Source organism: Cyprinodon variegatus, unplaced genomic scaffold (genome assembly GCF_000732505.1).
Source record: "Cyprinodon variegatus isolate N-32 unplaced genomic scaffold, C_variegatus-1.0 Scaffold49, whole genome shotgun sequence".
NCBI classification, from domain to species: Eukaryota; Metazoa; Chordata; class Actinopteri; order Cyprinodontiformes; family Cyprinodontidae; genus Cyprinodon; species Cyprinodon variegatus.
In genome coordinates, this window is record NW_015150502.1 from 1538559 (window position 1) to 1556244 (window position 17686).

At 40.1% G+C, this 17686-nt stretch overlaps 1 protein-coding gene across 3 annotated transcripts in view; it reads right to left on the reverse strand.

Moving 5' to 3' along the window:
- Positions 1 to 15693, reverse strand: part of LOC107082304 (transcription factor 7-like 1-A) — a 44487-nt gene extending 28794 nt beyond the window's left edge. For 2 of the 3 annotated variants that reach the window (XM_015370904.1, XM_015370905.1), the window contains exons 1-3: positions 14792 to 15692; positions 14592 to 14664; positions 14363 to 14490 (exon numbers count right to left, since the gene is read on the reverse strand). In XM_015370904.1, the coding sequence (XP_015226390.1) occupies positions 14363 to 14490; positions 14592 to 14664; positions 14792 to 14977 (387 nt within the window). In that variant the 5' untranslated portion in view covers positions 14978 to 15692. Of the gene's footprint in view, positions 1 to 14362; positions 14491 to 14591; positions 14665 to 14791 lie in introns of all 3 variants that reach the window. The other variant, XM_015370903.1, reaches the window with a different exon arrangement.
- Positions 15694 to 17686: the final 1993 nt, after the last annotated feature.

Consider the following 17686-nt stretch of genomic DNA (forward strand, 5'->3'; position numbering starts at 1 on the left):
CACACACACACACACACACACACACACACACACACACACACACACACACACACACACACACACACACACAGCTGCCTGCAGATGCCTCCTGTGTTTGCTCTCTGAGTGCAAAGGCACAAATCTCCAGGCCCTGCAGACTCCTGGGCCCTGCCTCATCTCAGCTTTTACTACCTGACATCGCTATCACCCCACTGCTAACCTCACTCTCTCCACCCTCCATCTCCTCCACCTCGGCTCTATGTAAACACACACACAGAAATGCCACAGGTATGGGGGGTTCAGTTGCAGGCCCTGTCACACAAACAGGGAGAGAGACGGACAGAAATAATGGACCAGAACGAGAAAAGGACAGAATTAGATGATTTTGAGCTGGATTACTTAAATGGTAGCTTGGAAATAAATAAAAAAATCATTGCAAAATTGACTTTATAATCTAAAAAAATAGAGCTGCATGTTTAAGAAAATAATTAGCGATGCAACAAGAATGGCGATTTTCAGCTTGATTGTCTTGTTTACACTGATATTCACAATTCTGATCAGTGATTGCTCCATACGTAAACTCCACTCAGACTGCAAACACTCTTCAGTGTGAGTTTTCTTACTAACTGAAAGAGACCCAAGCGTAGCTTTTTTTTTCCTTAGCAGTGAAGGGTTAAAATAATTCAGAAGAAGCAATAAAAGCTGATTTTCTAGACATGTTAACAAGACTGTGGTTCCTTTAAGGAAAACAACAGTGACGGAGAGCAACACTTAGAGTAGATAACAGGAAGGTCCATCAAAGTAAAACAAAGTTGCTCCATTTTATCCTTTTTATCTTTTAACTGCTTTCAGGGCATTAAATATATTAAACTTTCGGCTCCCTTTTTAGGAATCCCCAAGATAAGGACGATCTACATTTGCTAGCCGTGATATAAATGCTAAATACATTTTAAAATGTATACCTCAATTAATGCTTTAATAGGTCTTTGGAAAAAATTGGTAAAATATTGTTTTACACGTGAACGTGGAGGGACATCACATTTTCATTAACTTATTTATGTTTGCTCACAGCAAAAGGCTTAGAAAGAAAAATCTTTATTGCCATTGTCGTATTTACATGGTATGTCTTTAGTATTGCCAGGTCAAAATCATATTTGGTTTGGTGACTTTGTGGGAACAGATATAAAAACACAATTGTTTAGGATTGCCTTCGACTGTTCTAGTTAAACAGTTCAACTGAAACATCATTAGTTCAACTTTTTAATTTTCTTTAGTCCAACTGTTTTTAATATTCTTTTTTGTTTCTGCATTTTATATTTTATTTTTTTCCCTACTTGCTTTGATTCTGTTTTATCTTCCTATATTTTAATCATGTAAAGCACTTTGCATTGTCTTTGTACTGAATTGTGCTATACAAATAAATTTGCCTTGCCTTGCCTTGCCTATAATACACAAGCAGGGCGACCGACAAAGCTAGAAATAAGTTTTTAAAACATTTAGCAAACCATTCTTGGATTAAATGAAGAAAAGAATAACAAAAACATTAGAAAATTTTAGGAATAAAAAAAAAACAAAAACTAATCCCCTGTGTTCATGTGATTAGCAAATATATCTTAAAGCACTTTAAGCCTTACACAATGTGTGACACAGCACAAAATCACCATGACATTCCCCAGGATTAGTTATGCGTATTGTCAGCACACTGCAGGGAGGTCTGGAGCATTGCCAGCACATTTTTCATTTTTTTTTTTTTTACCTGAAATCTTCATAAAAGTAATTTCCTCAGTCTACAAGCTCAGTTTTCCTCAAGCTGCTCAGACGCAGACGCGTTCACGCCGACTTCTAAATCATGACCTAGTAATGCTCTTGGCAATAAATTCTTCGTCCGTTCACATGTTGGGTCCCTTAAAGTGTCTGAAACTCTGCAATTATAAATCGTTCCATCAAAACAAAGGGTGTGAAGCTTAAAGGCCAAGTCGGGATCAGGTTAGCTTAAGGATTGCAGGTTTTTCAGGACTTGTGAAAGCAAAAAAAAAAAAAAAAAAACGGGCATCCTGAAACAAAAGCATGAAACTGAAAAATGACTGAAACTATAATTAATTCACATTTTGGTAGATCTATTTTATAGACCTAATATTGACTCACTTGGAATTATATAAGGACGAAAAAGTCTCCATGACGTTCACCAGGCTGCTGGGACCTCAATGGCGAACACAAGAATGTATACAGCTGCTGCTATCTTTCATTCTCAATACAATCTAATGAGACCGGTGAGGTGATTACAATCAGGGGCTGCTGTAAATATCAGATTCCCAGGGACAGAGTTGAGGAGAGGCCCCTCTCAATTACACAGTATTCAGGAATGCAGAGCATGAACCACAGGAACACAGAGCTGAAGACATCGCGCATCACATCCCATTATGAAAAAACTTCACTCGCACCATGTGGCAGAAAAGTACTTTTATGATACTGTTTATAAAGTTGGGCTTTATCTTTCATGTGATCAATCACAAAAACCACCGCTGCTGCTGCAAACTCAGGTTGTAGCTCCACAATGTAACAAACTTCTGCTCGCTCCCCAAACTGAACACGCTTCTGCAAACAATTAAATGTTAACGCAAGGACTGTAAGCTGCTCGGAGGGAAGGAGAGAAAGAGATGGGGGTGGGGGGGGGCAAGAGAGAGAGGGAGAGAGAGAGAGAGAGTGGGGTGCTTGTGCACAATTACAGCAGGGATTTATGGCCTGAGAAACAATTTATAAATCACAGCGCCTGAGCTAATGTGCTCCAGATTGTTCTCCATGCAGCTGCAATTTTGGTCTGCGTGAAACGGCATAATAAACCTGGCTGGAGGACATGTTTGGGTGGTGGCTGCGGGGCGGGGAGAAAAGTTCAGATTTTTTGAGGGTGGAGGAGGGTGGGGGTTAAAGTTTTGAGGTGTGCTGCGATATTATTTTTGCAGAAACGACAGATAAGAGTGAGCAGAGGGGTCAGCGATACGAGATCTCTCGTATCTCATGCAAGTAAAACACATTAAAGGATGTGTTGTGTTAGCAGGACGGAGAGGAACCATACAATTAGAACCTCCAGCTTGGAATCAATTAAACTTGCAAACCGTTTTATTGGCTCACTGTGAAAGCCTGAACTTTGACCTCATAATTACACTCTTGACATAAATCCAAGAAAGTTTTCGGTTATAATAAGAAGGGACAAATGTTGCAAGACGATCCCTCCATTGTAGCTGCAGGCCGGTGTGGACGAAGGGATCGGATGTGCTGAGGGGAAGCCTTAGCCTTTGTGGCCACTCAGCCAACTGGCCCTGAACCTTGGCCCCCGACCCTTCACCCGGGAAAAGGGAGGAGGGGGTAAAAACAAAGCTCTGAGTGACATCTGAAACTAGACACTCTGTGGGGAGAGAGTGTCTGGACAGGACTCAAGTAACCCCATTAACTCTGCAGGAAAGATTTATGGCTATTTATTTTCAGCCTCTTTCACAAATTTCAAAAGTTGATGGACTTGTCAAAAATAATCAGGCAGAAATAAGTGTGCAACAGTCTTCATCTACTGCCAACATCTTAGATAGGGAAAGGTTCTCTGTTATGAAGTGTCAAGAATAAAAAAAATAAAAGAGGTTCTCCTTAATATGAACACAGTGAGCCTGCCTCCAGTGTGGTTTAAGAGACTCACTGGTTCATATGCACCCGCACTTCTGATAGGGTTTGTACAATGGGGTTACGTAAAGGCGCGGGATTAGTTCACTGTAAACAATAACAGAAAAATGGTGGTCGATTGGCGGTGAATGCGAGCCTCCGTCACCAGAATGCTGAAAGCCACTGTAGTATTTAAATCGGGCAAGGAGGGAGGAAGACTGGGCCAAGCATTCTGTAGCTCAGCTGTGAGGCTCTAAGCCGTTGCCCTAGGGTCTTTGTCCTGCCTTTCAGGGCAAGTCTGAGGTAGTCAAAGACCCTATTCATGACCGCCGCTCCCCCTGCCAACACACCCATACAGCTCCAGTCAAGTCAGCCGAGAGCTATAGAGCCTGCCCATTTCACACGAGAATCAGACCTGCCCCTAAAGCCTGCTTCAGGGATTTCCAATAGCCAGCCCCTCCAAGCTAGGCACAAACCAAACAAAAAGGACTCCTCAGCCTTCTCTGTGTCTTATAGGCAGCATCAGATCTTTTTTTCCTCCTTAATGTAGCTATTCTACATTTAAAAAAGGTAAACCAGCGCTATTCTAATTCATAGGAACCTTTTTTTATAAGGTTACAAGATTGTACCTGCAAAGTTGCTGAGGTTCTGACACAAAATTCACCTCAAGCCTATATCCTGAAAAACCCAACCTATGAGCATCACATGATAACATCTCAGAACAAAGAAACCTAATCATGTTGATTATCTGGGGGCAGGAATCAGGGGAATCCCGCTATCACTGAAGACTGTCTTATGTCTACTGAGCACAAGGCTCTCAATCACAGCCATTACTCATAACTAATCAAGAACATTACCTCATAATTTGAAATTGGGCAAATAAGGTCAGGAAAAAGTGATATCCGATAAGAAAACCTCATTCCGTCACAGGTTTCTGCTGTTTCGGCTGCTTTTTCTAACAGGATCCACAAGTCTGTTCTGAAATAAGGAGCCCACACATTTGAGATGAGTGACGCCTTTGCTCAGCTTTAATCCAATTTGATGGTCTGCAGAACATTGTGACTTCTTAACTAATACAATTGGTTTATGAGGGTAAAGGAACAGAAAAAGGGGGCAGTAAAAGGTGAGATTCTGTTTTACTGCCATCAGGCCTGCATTCATGGGAAAATTATGAGTTGTGAAACACATTTTTATAATGAGCCACTGTGATTTGAAAACAACCACATACCTTTGTTTTTTCAGAAGCATTATTAAGCTGCTATCAGCAAGTAATATCTGTATAAATGAAAGCAAACATATGAGTTAAGAAGCACCAATTAACTGGTGAAAAGTGATTGATGACATCTGGAATATTTTCGACTTAACGTATTCTTTACCCGTTTGATTCAATTAAAAATAAAACAAGTATTTCCCCGTTTTCTTTCTAAAACATACCAATAAACAGCCTGTACTTTCATCTTAGTTTTAAAGGTTATTTAAAATAACATTAAAAGTAAAATCATCACTTTTTATGTATTCATAGGGACATGTGTTTTATAGATTAACTTCATATTTGGTTTAAAAATAATATATCAAGCTGGGTCTATTTTTATCATTAAAATGAATGCTGGAGAAAGTCAGAAAATACTTTACCGCTACGAAAAGTTAGCATCTGTCAGGTTATTTATCATTATTTAAGGACACTCCAGTGTATTTTTTGATGACAAGAATACTTACACGGTTTAGAACCAGTTTCCTACTCTGTACTTGTACTTTTACTTTGCTAAATGATCGGAGCTAAAGATTTTTCGATTGTTTTATAAAATTCCTCAATAATCAAAGATACAAACACTGTTTGCCTCTCTTTCAGAGCTATTAGTGCTAAACTAATGGGAATCTGGATCAGCATTTGATTTACTGTTGAACTGCAGAACATTAGCAAAACTATTAAAACACAGCTGATTATTGTGATGATTATTTATATTGCTAAACAGGCAGTTTTAATCATTTTTTCCCACTTTAGCAACATCACAATGATAAAACCCTTCATGATCTTTAGCATCCCGGCCAATCAAATCTATATAATGTGAGCAACGGTAGAAAGAGTCCATGCATATTTAAAAATATATCCTAGAAAACACTAAAATATATTAGCTAACTAAATTAGAATCAGTGCAGCTATCTGTTATTCCAATTATGTATGGATATTGTGATGATTACTGTGATTTAATTGACTAAGCAGCTACAATCTCTGTTAGTTTATAATATAAAATAACTGTATACTCAAGCCTGAACTAGATAAATCTACATTTGACAGCATTTAAGCATAAAAATGGTAAAATATATACTCAAACCTGATGTTTCAAAGTTTCCGCTACATTTCCTTTACTCACAATCCACATTTTGTTAATCACTGTAAGCTGGAAGTATCTTTACTTAGTATGTTATTCAAGATAATGACAATATATGAACTTTGTGAACTAAAAATCTGAGAAACTTCAGAGCATCCAAATAATTTACAAGTCATTTAAGTAGTAAAGTTGATATATATTTCATGTTTGTCTTTCACCAAGTTTTATTTTTTTGTGATATTCACCACCGACTTCCAGATCAAAGCTAGCACAAAGTAACATGTGTCCTACTTATATGAATGTATTAAACATGGAAAATTCCCCCTGGCTGCCTTCAAGATTTATGCAGTTAGACATAGGATCTGTTACATGCACTGCATGTGTTTTTAGACTCAGAGAATAGATATTGCAGATGGTGGGTGAGTCTCTTCCGCTACCTTAAGTTAAAGTAGTTGAAAGAAATTATAAATTCAGTAACAGGAACCATGCAAAAAATGGATCTCCACAGTATTCACCTAAAAATATACACATTCATATATATAACCTGGTTGGTTGAAAGGCAGCCCAATTTAAGTATTTAAGTTAATTTTTAAATCTTAATTTTCTATCTGCAGGCATGTGCGCAGATAAAGGCCTCTAACATCCAGGAAAGAAATTAGATAGAAGCAACAAAGCTGATTTATAACTTCAACAAGAAGAACAGCTGCCTTGTTAGCTGCCAGCTAACCTCATCTTGGACAGATATCCATCCACTTCTTAATTTAGTATGGCCACTACAGCCTTGCTGATCCCACTCACGTACTGTTCTACATGGCCTTTAACAGACCGCCTGCCCTGTGCATGACCTGAAGAGGATCCTGATGTAAATCTTGGAAGGACTGCTGATGCTACGCGAGCAGGATCTGATATCCTCCTGCCGTCTCTTGATTGGGCTCTTACTGTAAAGGCGACGGCGAGGCATTGTGGTCTACAGAGGAGAAACCGTGCTCAGTGGGAGACAGAAATCCTTCTGATAAGTGACTGCCTCAAGGTCTGGACGCAGTCCCAACTTGGGATAGCAGGGAAACGGATAGCAGCACCCGTATCTGCCCTAGTTTATGCTCCCACCACCACATCTCATCAACAATCTCTCCTCCTGCCTGCTCCTTTCTCCCTCTCTCTCCCTCTCCCGCTGCCTGCAGAGCTTAAACTGAAAACAGCTGGTTGGAATACCAGACTGATGAAACCCTGTTAAAGGCTTTTGTGTGTGTGTGTGTGCGTGTGTGCGCGGGTGTGTGTTTTCTTCCTGCACATTTAATACAACAAAGCTTAAAAACGTAGGGTACAATTACTGAAGAAAACATTTCTTTGGCTGAGATAAACATTATAGTTTATGGCTATGAATGAAGCAAAAACTGGAATATATATATAAAAATGAACTTAAGAGAGCTGACTTAAGAGGTATTTGTCACACATCTTTTTAAACACTAAAAAAAGATGAGAATTAAAACAAATATATTTACTTAATAGAGAATTTTTAAAGGAGTTTAGTAGTTTAATAATTGTTAATAATAGTGAACATCTTAGCTTTAGAATGAAAATCTGAAAGTATCTATATTCTGTATAAATGTGAATTATTTGTTCCTGGGAAACAAGCTAAACTTTTTTTTTGAGAGGGTTTTAGATGTGTACATGTCCTATTCTCAGCTTGTTTCACACAGAAAGAATATTAGTGGCGCACCGCTTCCAACTTCTATTAATACAACAAGAAAAGGATTAAATCATTTGAAAATAGCATTTCTTACGGACTAGTAACTAACTCTAAGATGTTGTATATTCAAACAAAATAGGAGACAAGAAGAGAGTTATGCAGACAAAAAGATATTGTGGGGGAGTGTCGGCCTAGTGGTTAAGGGATAAGGCTTGGAATGAGGTTGTGAGTTCGAAACCCGCTCCCACAGACTGCCACTATGGGTCTTAACCCCTGATTTCTCCCCGGGCGCTGCACAGTTGCAGCCCACTGCTCCCCAAAGGGGATGAGTTAAACACAGAATTAATTTCTCCATTGTGAGACCAATAAAGTTCTATTTATTTAGTTTTTATTAACCTTTTCGAGACCTTACTAGAATCCTGCTAATTTAAAAGGAACCCTGACAACTTTGGGTTTTGATCAAGTGTTTTAAAAAACATTTAGCAATTTAGCTACTCTGTTTTATGTTTTGGTAATTTTGCCTTTAATTTATTCATATTCAAATTTTTTTGTTTGTTTGTTTTCTAAAATCTTTTGCCACTTTTGTAATTTATGGTTGTGGGGCTAATAATAAAAAAAAAAGAAACCTGACTTTTGTTAAAATGCGGTTACATATCAAACCGAGTGTGACTTTTCCTACAGTTTAAGCGGCCTTTCCCTCCCCATTGCACCAGGACTCTCCTGCTAAAAAAATATTATTTTTTGGATTAGCATCTTTTGAGGATAACTGAACAAAGTTAAATTTCTATAAATCTATTCTTTGTTGAGTTTTAGTCTGAGAGTAACCATACCAGCAGTGATTACCACCCTCTACGGATTATAATAGTTACTAAGCAGAGTCGGTACATGTGTGGGCATGACCAGCAGTTTCCTAGATTAACAGCTTCAGGTTCTGAGTTCACCGCAACACCCAAATCCTTCACTCAGGAACAGGACTTTTATTTTGTTAGGCGTCAGAAACAAGGTCAACAACTCATATCAAATCTGTTTCAAGCCTTTAAAACTGTTGCGTTTTGAGTAAGGTCTGCTGCATTGGTAAGTGTTCACCTTCACCGACCAACACTTCGAACTCTAACACAAGTTTGCCCAAGTGTTCCCCTGGTAAAACATAGCAAATCTGAAAAACACATAAATCTATTTTAAAAAAGAAAAAAATAACATTTGCACACATATATTCATCTTGGCACATCAAAGGGATTCATTGATGTCACTGAACATGGGGAGTCTGCAGCAGGAGAGGGGAGATGTTGGTTATCCTTTCCTCAAAGGGTGCAGAGATGCTCCTGATGGGCCCTGTGCTCGAAGAGCCAGAGAGCGCTATAAACAGAATTTCTAATGCCAAGCGGGCGAGTGGGTGGGTTAGGTAGCGAGCTAGCAGGCTATGGCGTAGCAGGGAGGAATCGAAGCCAGCTCAAGCCTTCCACAGAGACCAAGAGAGGGAAGGATGCAGACCAGGACTGACACCATTTCACACAGATCTGTGCAAGCGAGGTTAGGAAGGGAGCATGGGCATCCATGATGAAAAGGAAATGCAAATGGGAGATGCATGTTCGCGTAACAGCCAAAATGAAAGGCTGCAGAGGAGGCTAAAAGCAGCTTTGGTTTGTGTTCACACTAATTACATCTGGTCTCAGTTGCCCACCAGCATATAGACGTGGTGGAGCTATGCAACTATTTAGACTGTATCACCTGTTTCTTTTTACTTTTCCAGGCTGAGCATAAAAGATCATTATCAAACTGAATCAGTCCGGGGCCCAGAGCTCTCAGCGTTCCTGTGGATCTGCTTGTAATTGAACACAGCCACCAGACTGCTGTAGATGTGTTTGCCTTTGAAGGAAAAACTCCTTTAAAAACTAAAAACCTAGTCAGAAACGTAATTTCTGTTGACACAGCGCTCTGCTGAAAAAATATTTGAAATTCAGGAATACAACACAGACGGCTGTCAGAACGTGAGCCGTATACACTGTCCCCTCTGTTGCAAAATATCCACCTGAACACACCCCCATTCCTCCTCCTCCTCCTCCTCCCTCATACTCAGGCACTTGCAGACAAACATACAGCACGCATGGCTGCATGTTTGCTCATTCTTGCACACACACACACCAACACACACACACACATAGACAGCAAGGTGAGTGAAATGCCAAGTCAGCCACCTGATGAAAAGACACCTCCACACAAACTGACTTTGCTTATGCAAGGAGAGGCCCTTTTATTCAGCCGGACAATGTCTGTGTTGACTTTTCTTTGTCTGCTCGTTTTAAGCACCAAGCGCAGCAGAAAAAAAAAGAAGAAATAAGCCAGAGAGGCATGCAATCGTAGCCACTGACATGTTCAGACGTATACTTTCCTATTCATATCTCAATCTCAAAAAGTTTTCTATTCAACAATCATGCTCGGTAGTTTGAGCTTCCCAACGCGTTATTTGATGAAGATATGTTTGAGCGGCTCGCCTCGCTCTCGCCTACTTGCCACCTCTCGCACACAAGAGGCACTTCGCTCTCGAGTGGCGGCGATGATGACGACTGCACGGCCGGTGGACTTATCGAAAAAGTGACGCGGGAGAGGGCGAGAGGCGGCGTCCGGCGGGGTGCGAGTTCACCAATTAAATCTGGCACTAGTCTGTCTCTGCTGGAACAATGAGCTGGATTTATCGAGCCCGGTGTGTAGGGGGGGGGGGGGTGCACAGCAGGCAGGAGTCTGGTGGAACATCTCTGCAAACATAAAACCTCCTCCTCAGCTCTCAGTGGATTACAGAGGAATGTCAGCTCTGAGCAGGCTTTAAATCAGTTATGCTTGGCCCTCCGGGGAACTCTGTGCTGATCCCATGTAGGCCTGTCTCTCATTGCTCGTGATGGGGTTGCCACATTCACATTTTTTTCATCAAGTTGGGGACTTTAAATCCTTTATCGCGTAGCGCATTCTTGAGTGAAATAACTGCGTAATGGCTCTTGAGCAACAGCACCAGTTTGTTGCGTTTTGCTACATGCATGGCAAACGTGACGATATCATAAGGGAGGAAGAGAAGAGAGCACTGCACAGACATCCAGGATTTGCCTAAAGTCATACATGCATAATTAGCTGTAAATGTGTAGCTCCCCACCTTGAAATAAGAGAAAGAAACTTGGATTTTGGTTGACAGATGCCATTTTTAAAGCGTCTCGCTGCAGTACAAGACCAACCACATACCAACCGAATCCCATAAAACAAACCTCCCAGTCCCAGCAGGGGTTTCCAAGCCATGCAATAGCATAAAATGTTTGCCAAGCTCTGGGACTGTTTGGACCCATCTCTCCGGCTAATCTGCACATTTCTCGGAGACATAGAGGTGATGCTGCGATAAATTTAACCACAGAGCTCAGCAGCTTTAACTGAGCCATTGGACGGACGTGCCGCTGCAGGCCACTTGTAAAATATCAGCCGCCGTATCGGGTCTGCGACAAACCCGATCGGGATCCACAGGTCTGAACAGCCCCCGGCGCTCAGAATGCAAGTCTAAAAAGGTTCCAACATGAGCCTCTCATCAATCACACTCACTGCATTGCATTCACACTAAGCCATGAGGGCAGGGCAATATGGAGACCTCAAGACGACCGCTAAGTATGCCAGCCATTGTCTCCCTGCTTGTTTTCTGCCACAGCGATGATTGACACAGTCAGCGCACTCTGTCCCATTGACCTCATTTTCTTTCTCTTTTTTAAATATGGAGGATTAGACGTCTAGAAAGGAGTGTAATTATTCACTGCGTTGCCTGAAGCTACAAAGAGGGCGGTTTTAATTTCAAATTTTGTTTTAGCTCATAAAAACAATAGGAAGTGAGAGGCTTATACAAGAAAACAAAGAGATATACTGAGATGAGTAAAATGTATAGATTATACCTACATACTGTCACCATATGGTCATTTGCCTCCTTCCCCATCATAGTTTTGTACTTTCTTTATCTTATAATACATACTTTAAGAACATATTCAGCCTAATTTTCTATATAATATTTATAGAGTTCTCTGTAACTAGAAAGCGTGGTTGTGTAACTCCTACGATTAAGGTTTTCAGTAGTTTAAACTCTGTTGTGTTGAATGTAATTCACTTCGATACAACTAAACACAAATGACCTAATGAGGACATCTCATTTCCCTAAATAAAATGTGAAAATAGAGTTTCAGGAGACAAACTTAAAAGCAAATGTAACAAAGTAACCTCTCCGCTGCCTTTCTCTGGAAATTAATGTTAATTCAGTAAAAAATAAAAAGGGCACAATGAATAAAGTAGAGGTTTATGAGGCACTTAAATGGAAATATGGAGCTATTTTGAAAAATATGGCATAATAGATCATTTTTAAAGCATAAAATAGAGTTGCTGAAAGGAGATATGACTATCTGGGGCTTAAAGTTTTGTCACTCTGTAAAATAACCCAGATTTTCTCAGGCAGACTTGGAGAGAAAGTTAGAAATGAATGCCTCGCTATATTTCCATCTTAATAATAACATACCATTGAAGAGAAGTTACAGATGAACCACCAAATGATTAACATTGCACCTTCCATGTTGCTCATCACAGAGTAAAATAACAACCTGGATCATTTAAACACAATAATCGTTGCCCTGTTTATCTAAGCACTTAAATAAAGACATCATACTTAAAAGGGTTTAAAATGTAAAGCTAAACGTTTAAGTTTTAAGGCCGTTTACTAACATGTACCCACTGGACTGGTGTTTTGGTTCAATCTAATAAACTGAACTTTCTTTATATTAAATAAAAAAGGTTCAGAATCCCCTTCAAAGGAAGAAGATGCTCTTTAATCATGTCACCATTTCACCTTTTACAAACACTAAGAGAAGCTGTTAGCAGCAGACATTTCATATCAGACATGTGTGGATTGGTAACTGTTGTGGGGAACGTTTCACACCCACTTTGATAACCATCAATTCACTTTTATATCCCACATATTATAGTGTTATGAAGCCTTCTAACTGGTCTCCAATAAATATTAGTTGCCAGCAGGAGCCAAATTTAATATTAGACCAAATGCAAAATGCAAAGCTTTGCTAACACACAACATATTTAAAGTTATGTATTGATTTATCTTCTTAGATCCGTCTTATACGATATGACTAAACAACAAACTAGAAACTTGTGCAATGACTGAGATGTATAAATGCAAAAGGGTTTCAAAATAGATGTAGGAAAAAATCCAATGGGAATATTTGGGTATAAAAAGGGTGAAGGAGGGAAGTGACTTAAAGCCAAAGCTGCACCTTAGATAAAAATGCAATTATCGTCTTAAAATTAAAGTCTATGATACTGTTGTTGAAAAAAATTGCTAGATTTTTATGAGTGAGATGAGAAAAACAGTGATGTTTGGACTGAAAACAACATATTTGAGCACTTGGATAGTTGCAAATGCCCTACAAGATCCTAGTCTGATTTGAGCTTCAATGACCAAAAGGTTAAACTTTACCAAAAGTATTAGGAAACAGGTGAAGTTATGGAAAAAAATGTTCATCCCTAAATCAGAGGGTCCTCTGAAACAACAAAACTAAAGACAGAGACAACTACCCAACACACGGTCTGAGCAGAAGCAGCCATTTAGTTAATGAGCCCCAATGGGGACCTCCAATGAAGCCATCAAGACTGCTCAGAATAACAATGGTCAACTAACGCCTTTCTAATTGAATGGAAGGTGCAGGGAGGCGATGTGAGTGGGCCTGAAACAGTGAAAAGGGAGACAGAGAGGTGGGGAGGGGAGTCCCTTCAGTCAGATGCCTGCCAGGCTTTAACGAAAGTACTCGTTTTTTGGGGAGGGGAAGTGACAAGTATGGGGTGGGGAGATGGACTAGCTCAGAGGAACACAGGGATTATCCTAAGGAAGTTTGCTTAGTTAAAATATTTCTACTAAATCCAGATCCCAAATGTTTGGAGGAAACTGTTCTACCAAACGTGACGTATGTCCACTCACCAGAAAGGAGACAATCTAATAGAATGAGTTTAAAACTTCTGCAAATAAACAGCGTGACACCACCATGCAACAAGTAAACGCAGCCCTGCCGACTGCGTCAACAACACTTGCCTGAGACTGTCATCCTTATCTAGACAATGAAAGTCTCTGGAAAACATCTTCCACGGGGCCCAGCGGTTACATTACACTGTTGTTAATTTAAGATGAAGTTAAAAACACACCTTTTTCTTGAAATGAAGGGAAGAAAACTTGCTTATTTGAGTTGCATTACAAGGAAAACACAAAATAATAAAAAGCAAGAGAAAAAAACAAAATAAAGATCAGAGATTTCTGCAGGATATGACCTTATAAGAACAGGAGGTAAGAGAAACATTTAAATAGGGGGGGAAATTGAAAAAAAAAAAGTAAAATAGTTTTGGATATTTGTTATAAAATAAAGATGAGTTTCATACAGAAAAAAAAAGTTCAAATGCAAGCCTTTTCATTGAGTGGGTGGCAGGGAGAAATTTATACCCCCTAAAAGAACAAAGAGGTAGTTAGTACTGCTCCTTGAGAGGCCACTTGGAGGGAATATGGCGGTCTGGCAGTGCGCAAGGAACTTTCACGCACGGCCAAAGTTTTTTTTTTTTTTTTTTTTTTTTTTTTTTTGCAGAGAATGACAGAAATGAGAGAGAGAGCATGAAGAAAGAGGGCCAAATATCCCACCGGGGTTAAACTTACTGTTCTTGCACTGGGAGACAGTGAACCATTGGATAGGTATGGATTGGTGAGGTCAGGAATCATAAGAAACGGGTAGCCCGGATAGTGAGGGCTCTTAAAAAAGCCTCCATCTTGCTGTCTTCTTAGTGCTGCACATGAGAAGGGAAAACATTGGAGGGTTTTATAAGGACAAAAAAAAAACAATATTTGCACATATTTTTTTTATTTTTAAAAATCTTGAATGGTGTACCTTCACTGAAGTAATCTCTTGTTTTCTCATAACTTTCTGAGTCGGGTCTGGTTTGGGGGCGCCTCTCTGCCTGCTGCAGAAGGGGGGGCATGCATGCATGCATGCAAACGGATTAAAACTCCAAACTCATTTTTTTTTTTTTTTTATAAATTACTTTATTTATGTGTTTGCAAAAGAATATTTAGATATATGTATTTTACCTCCGAGTCTGATGAGCTGCTGTTGTTTTCCGACTCGTTGACCAAGGAGGACTTGACGTCATCCAGGTCCCTCTCCGCTGAGACGTTCTCGGAGATCTTGTCCTCCTGCTCCCCTTCGTCTTTGAAGGAGATCATTTCATCGTTGGCCCCCAGATCGTCCCCGCCGCCTCCGTTCAGCTGTGGCATTTTGGCACCCGAGTAGAAGGGATCGAAAAGGAAGGAAGGAAAAAAAAAACACGCACACAAGCGCAACAGCAGTTTTTTTTCTTTTCTCTCTCAGCGTACAGTCCAAAACGTGCCACTGGTGGAGTGAACTAACTACAATAGTTCATGTTTCACAACTCCTCTTTCATCCTCTGAAGTTAATTCCGTAGGCCATGACCGGGTTTAGGAAAGTAATCCAGTTAAATAGAGAGAAAAGTTGGGAAAATAACGATAAATGTTTGGCTTCTGTGGCCGGATGCGCAGAAACTTGGCAAAGTTTCACCTCCTTCGCAGCTTGCGGACAAACTTGCGGTCCCTGCGTGCGTTTTTAGCGCTTGCGCTCCTGAGGAACAGGAATAATGATCTCCTCCTTACAGAGCCAGCATTAACTACAGCCCTACTGAAAAGAGAGAAGCGCGTCCGATGATTTTATCTCCTTAATATCCATGCGTGAGAAACAATGGCTCAAGTGAAAAAAAAAAAGAAAACACGCGTCGCAGAAACTGCTTTCCTTCCCTTTATTGAACAGTTGCGCTGTGTTCCCCCCTCCACCACATTAAAAAAACGCAAAGTTCAAAACTAGGAGGGGAAGAAAAAAAAAAGGAGAACTCAAAAAGAAGTGGGAGTGGGAAAAAGAAAAACAGCTCAACTGCTCACCCCTTCCCTCCACATTGCTGCCGGAGAGTGCGCTCCGAAAAACTACTTGGGTTGTTCGAGTGGAAGGAAAGCAGCAGAGGAGGAGTTTAGAGCGCTGAAAACCGACACTTCATTCAGCAGCATGCAGATCAGCTATTCTTAACCCCCCCTCCTTCCCAAACACACACACACACACACACACACACACATGCAAGCACAGCAGCTAAAACTACATAATTATAATAATGATAATACCAACAAAAGTGGTGATCTAGGGGGCCACTTATTATTCATGACAAGTTTACAGAGCCGGTCCAAGGATTTTACAGGGCCCTAGGAGGAATTTCATTTCAGAGACATAGCCAGAATATTTTAATAAGGGTGGCCAGGCAATAACCACAGGGGCGGAGCTAGATGGGGGCCACCCTTAGCTAATCATTGGCCACCCCTATCTTTTTTCCCCTCTTAAGCCCGGCGTAAGCTGTGCGATTTTGGGGGCGATTTTCCAGTCCTGCGAGAATCTTTCAACCGTGTAGTGTACAGGGGGGTACAAGGGGCGATCAGCCTCTCACGACCACCTCCCGATCAGGAATTGTGAGGATTTTCTCCCGACCATAGTGGGCAAAACGCTCAGGGCGTATGTGCAAACAAGGAATCTTCTGTAAACACAGCAGCATGGCAGGAATGCAATGAATGAAATGCAGGTCTGTCTGTAAAATTGACAGACCGTAGTAGCCACGTTTGCTCAGCCATGTCTTTTTTCCAAATACGTCATTGCCTTTTTTTTTCGGGCTTTCAGCAAAAAATTGCCCAAATTGCCAAGGCAGCTCAGTTCACTCTAGTGAGCTTAATATTCCCCTTCTATTTGTTTGGCTTCCGGATAGATGAGTCAGAGTAGCTCCATCTCACTGCGGAGCTAAGTCCGACGTGGTTTTTAGTCGTACAGCGTAAGCAGGTAGATCGCATCAGAGCGTCGGGCCGAACAAAAATCGTGAGCTGTGACTCACACTGTACGACTAAACCCTGCAATTTGTCGTACAGTGTGAGCAGGTAGATCGCATCAGAGCGTCAGGCCAACATAAATCGTGAGCAGTAGCTGCGTGCAACGATTGAAAAAAATCGCACAGTGTACGCCCGGCTTAATACAGACGGTAGCAGCACTAATACTCTCAAGTAGAATATTAAAAACATTTTCATTTTTCATATGTTAACAATTACTTGAAAACAAAAACAATGTGGTTAATTATGCACATCATTATAGTAACATTAAAGATGATAATTCATGCTCTTTTCAGAAATAGATTTTGTGTTATATGGGGTAAAGAGAAAATTATGTGTCTCTAAAAGTAATCTAGGAGTCTTCAGTGAAATCATAGATAAATTAATATTTTAATAAAAACCTAATCATCAATTTCTGTATATATTAGAACTTGTAAATATCAATTTTATGCAGAATAATTGTTGATAAAAGTAGGTAAGTAATGACAAAGGAAGATATGTTTGCCCCACAACTCAAAACTGAAAGAATTGTATCCACTATACCTTTTATCTAGAAAGCACAGATGTTTGAATATATGTGTCTATTTGTTAGCAAAGGTTGTAGGAAAGTATAGTTTGTCTTTATTTAGAAAATATGCCTGTTGTGCTTGGTAATTTTCCTGTTGCAATAGTGTAGATTGACCCTGAGGTTTTGCCTCCTATCCACTTTCGGCCACAGTGTAGATTGGCTATTGCCTTGGCACCCCCTTATAAAAATGTTCTGGCTACGCCTCTGAATAACCAATGTAAACTGTAACATAATGTAATCTACACTGTTCCAACAGGAACAACCAGACGTTTTTTTTAAACCAGAATATTTTCTAAATAAAGACTAACTATACTTTCCTATAGCCTTTGCTAACAAATAGACGCATACGTATATATGTAGTAAAAGTAGTGGACAAAATTCTGTTTTGAGTTCTGGGACAAACATCTTATTTATTGTTATTACTTACTTACTTTTATCAATAATCGTTCTGTATAAAATTAATATTTAAATCTACCAATACCTACATT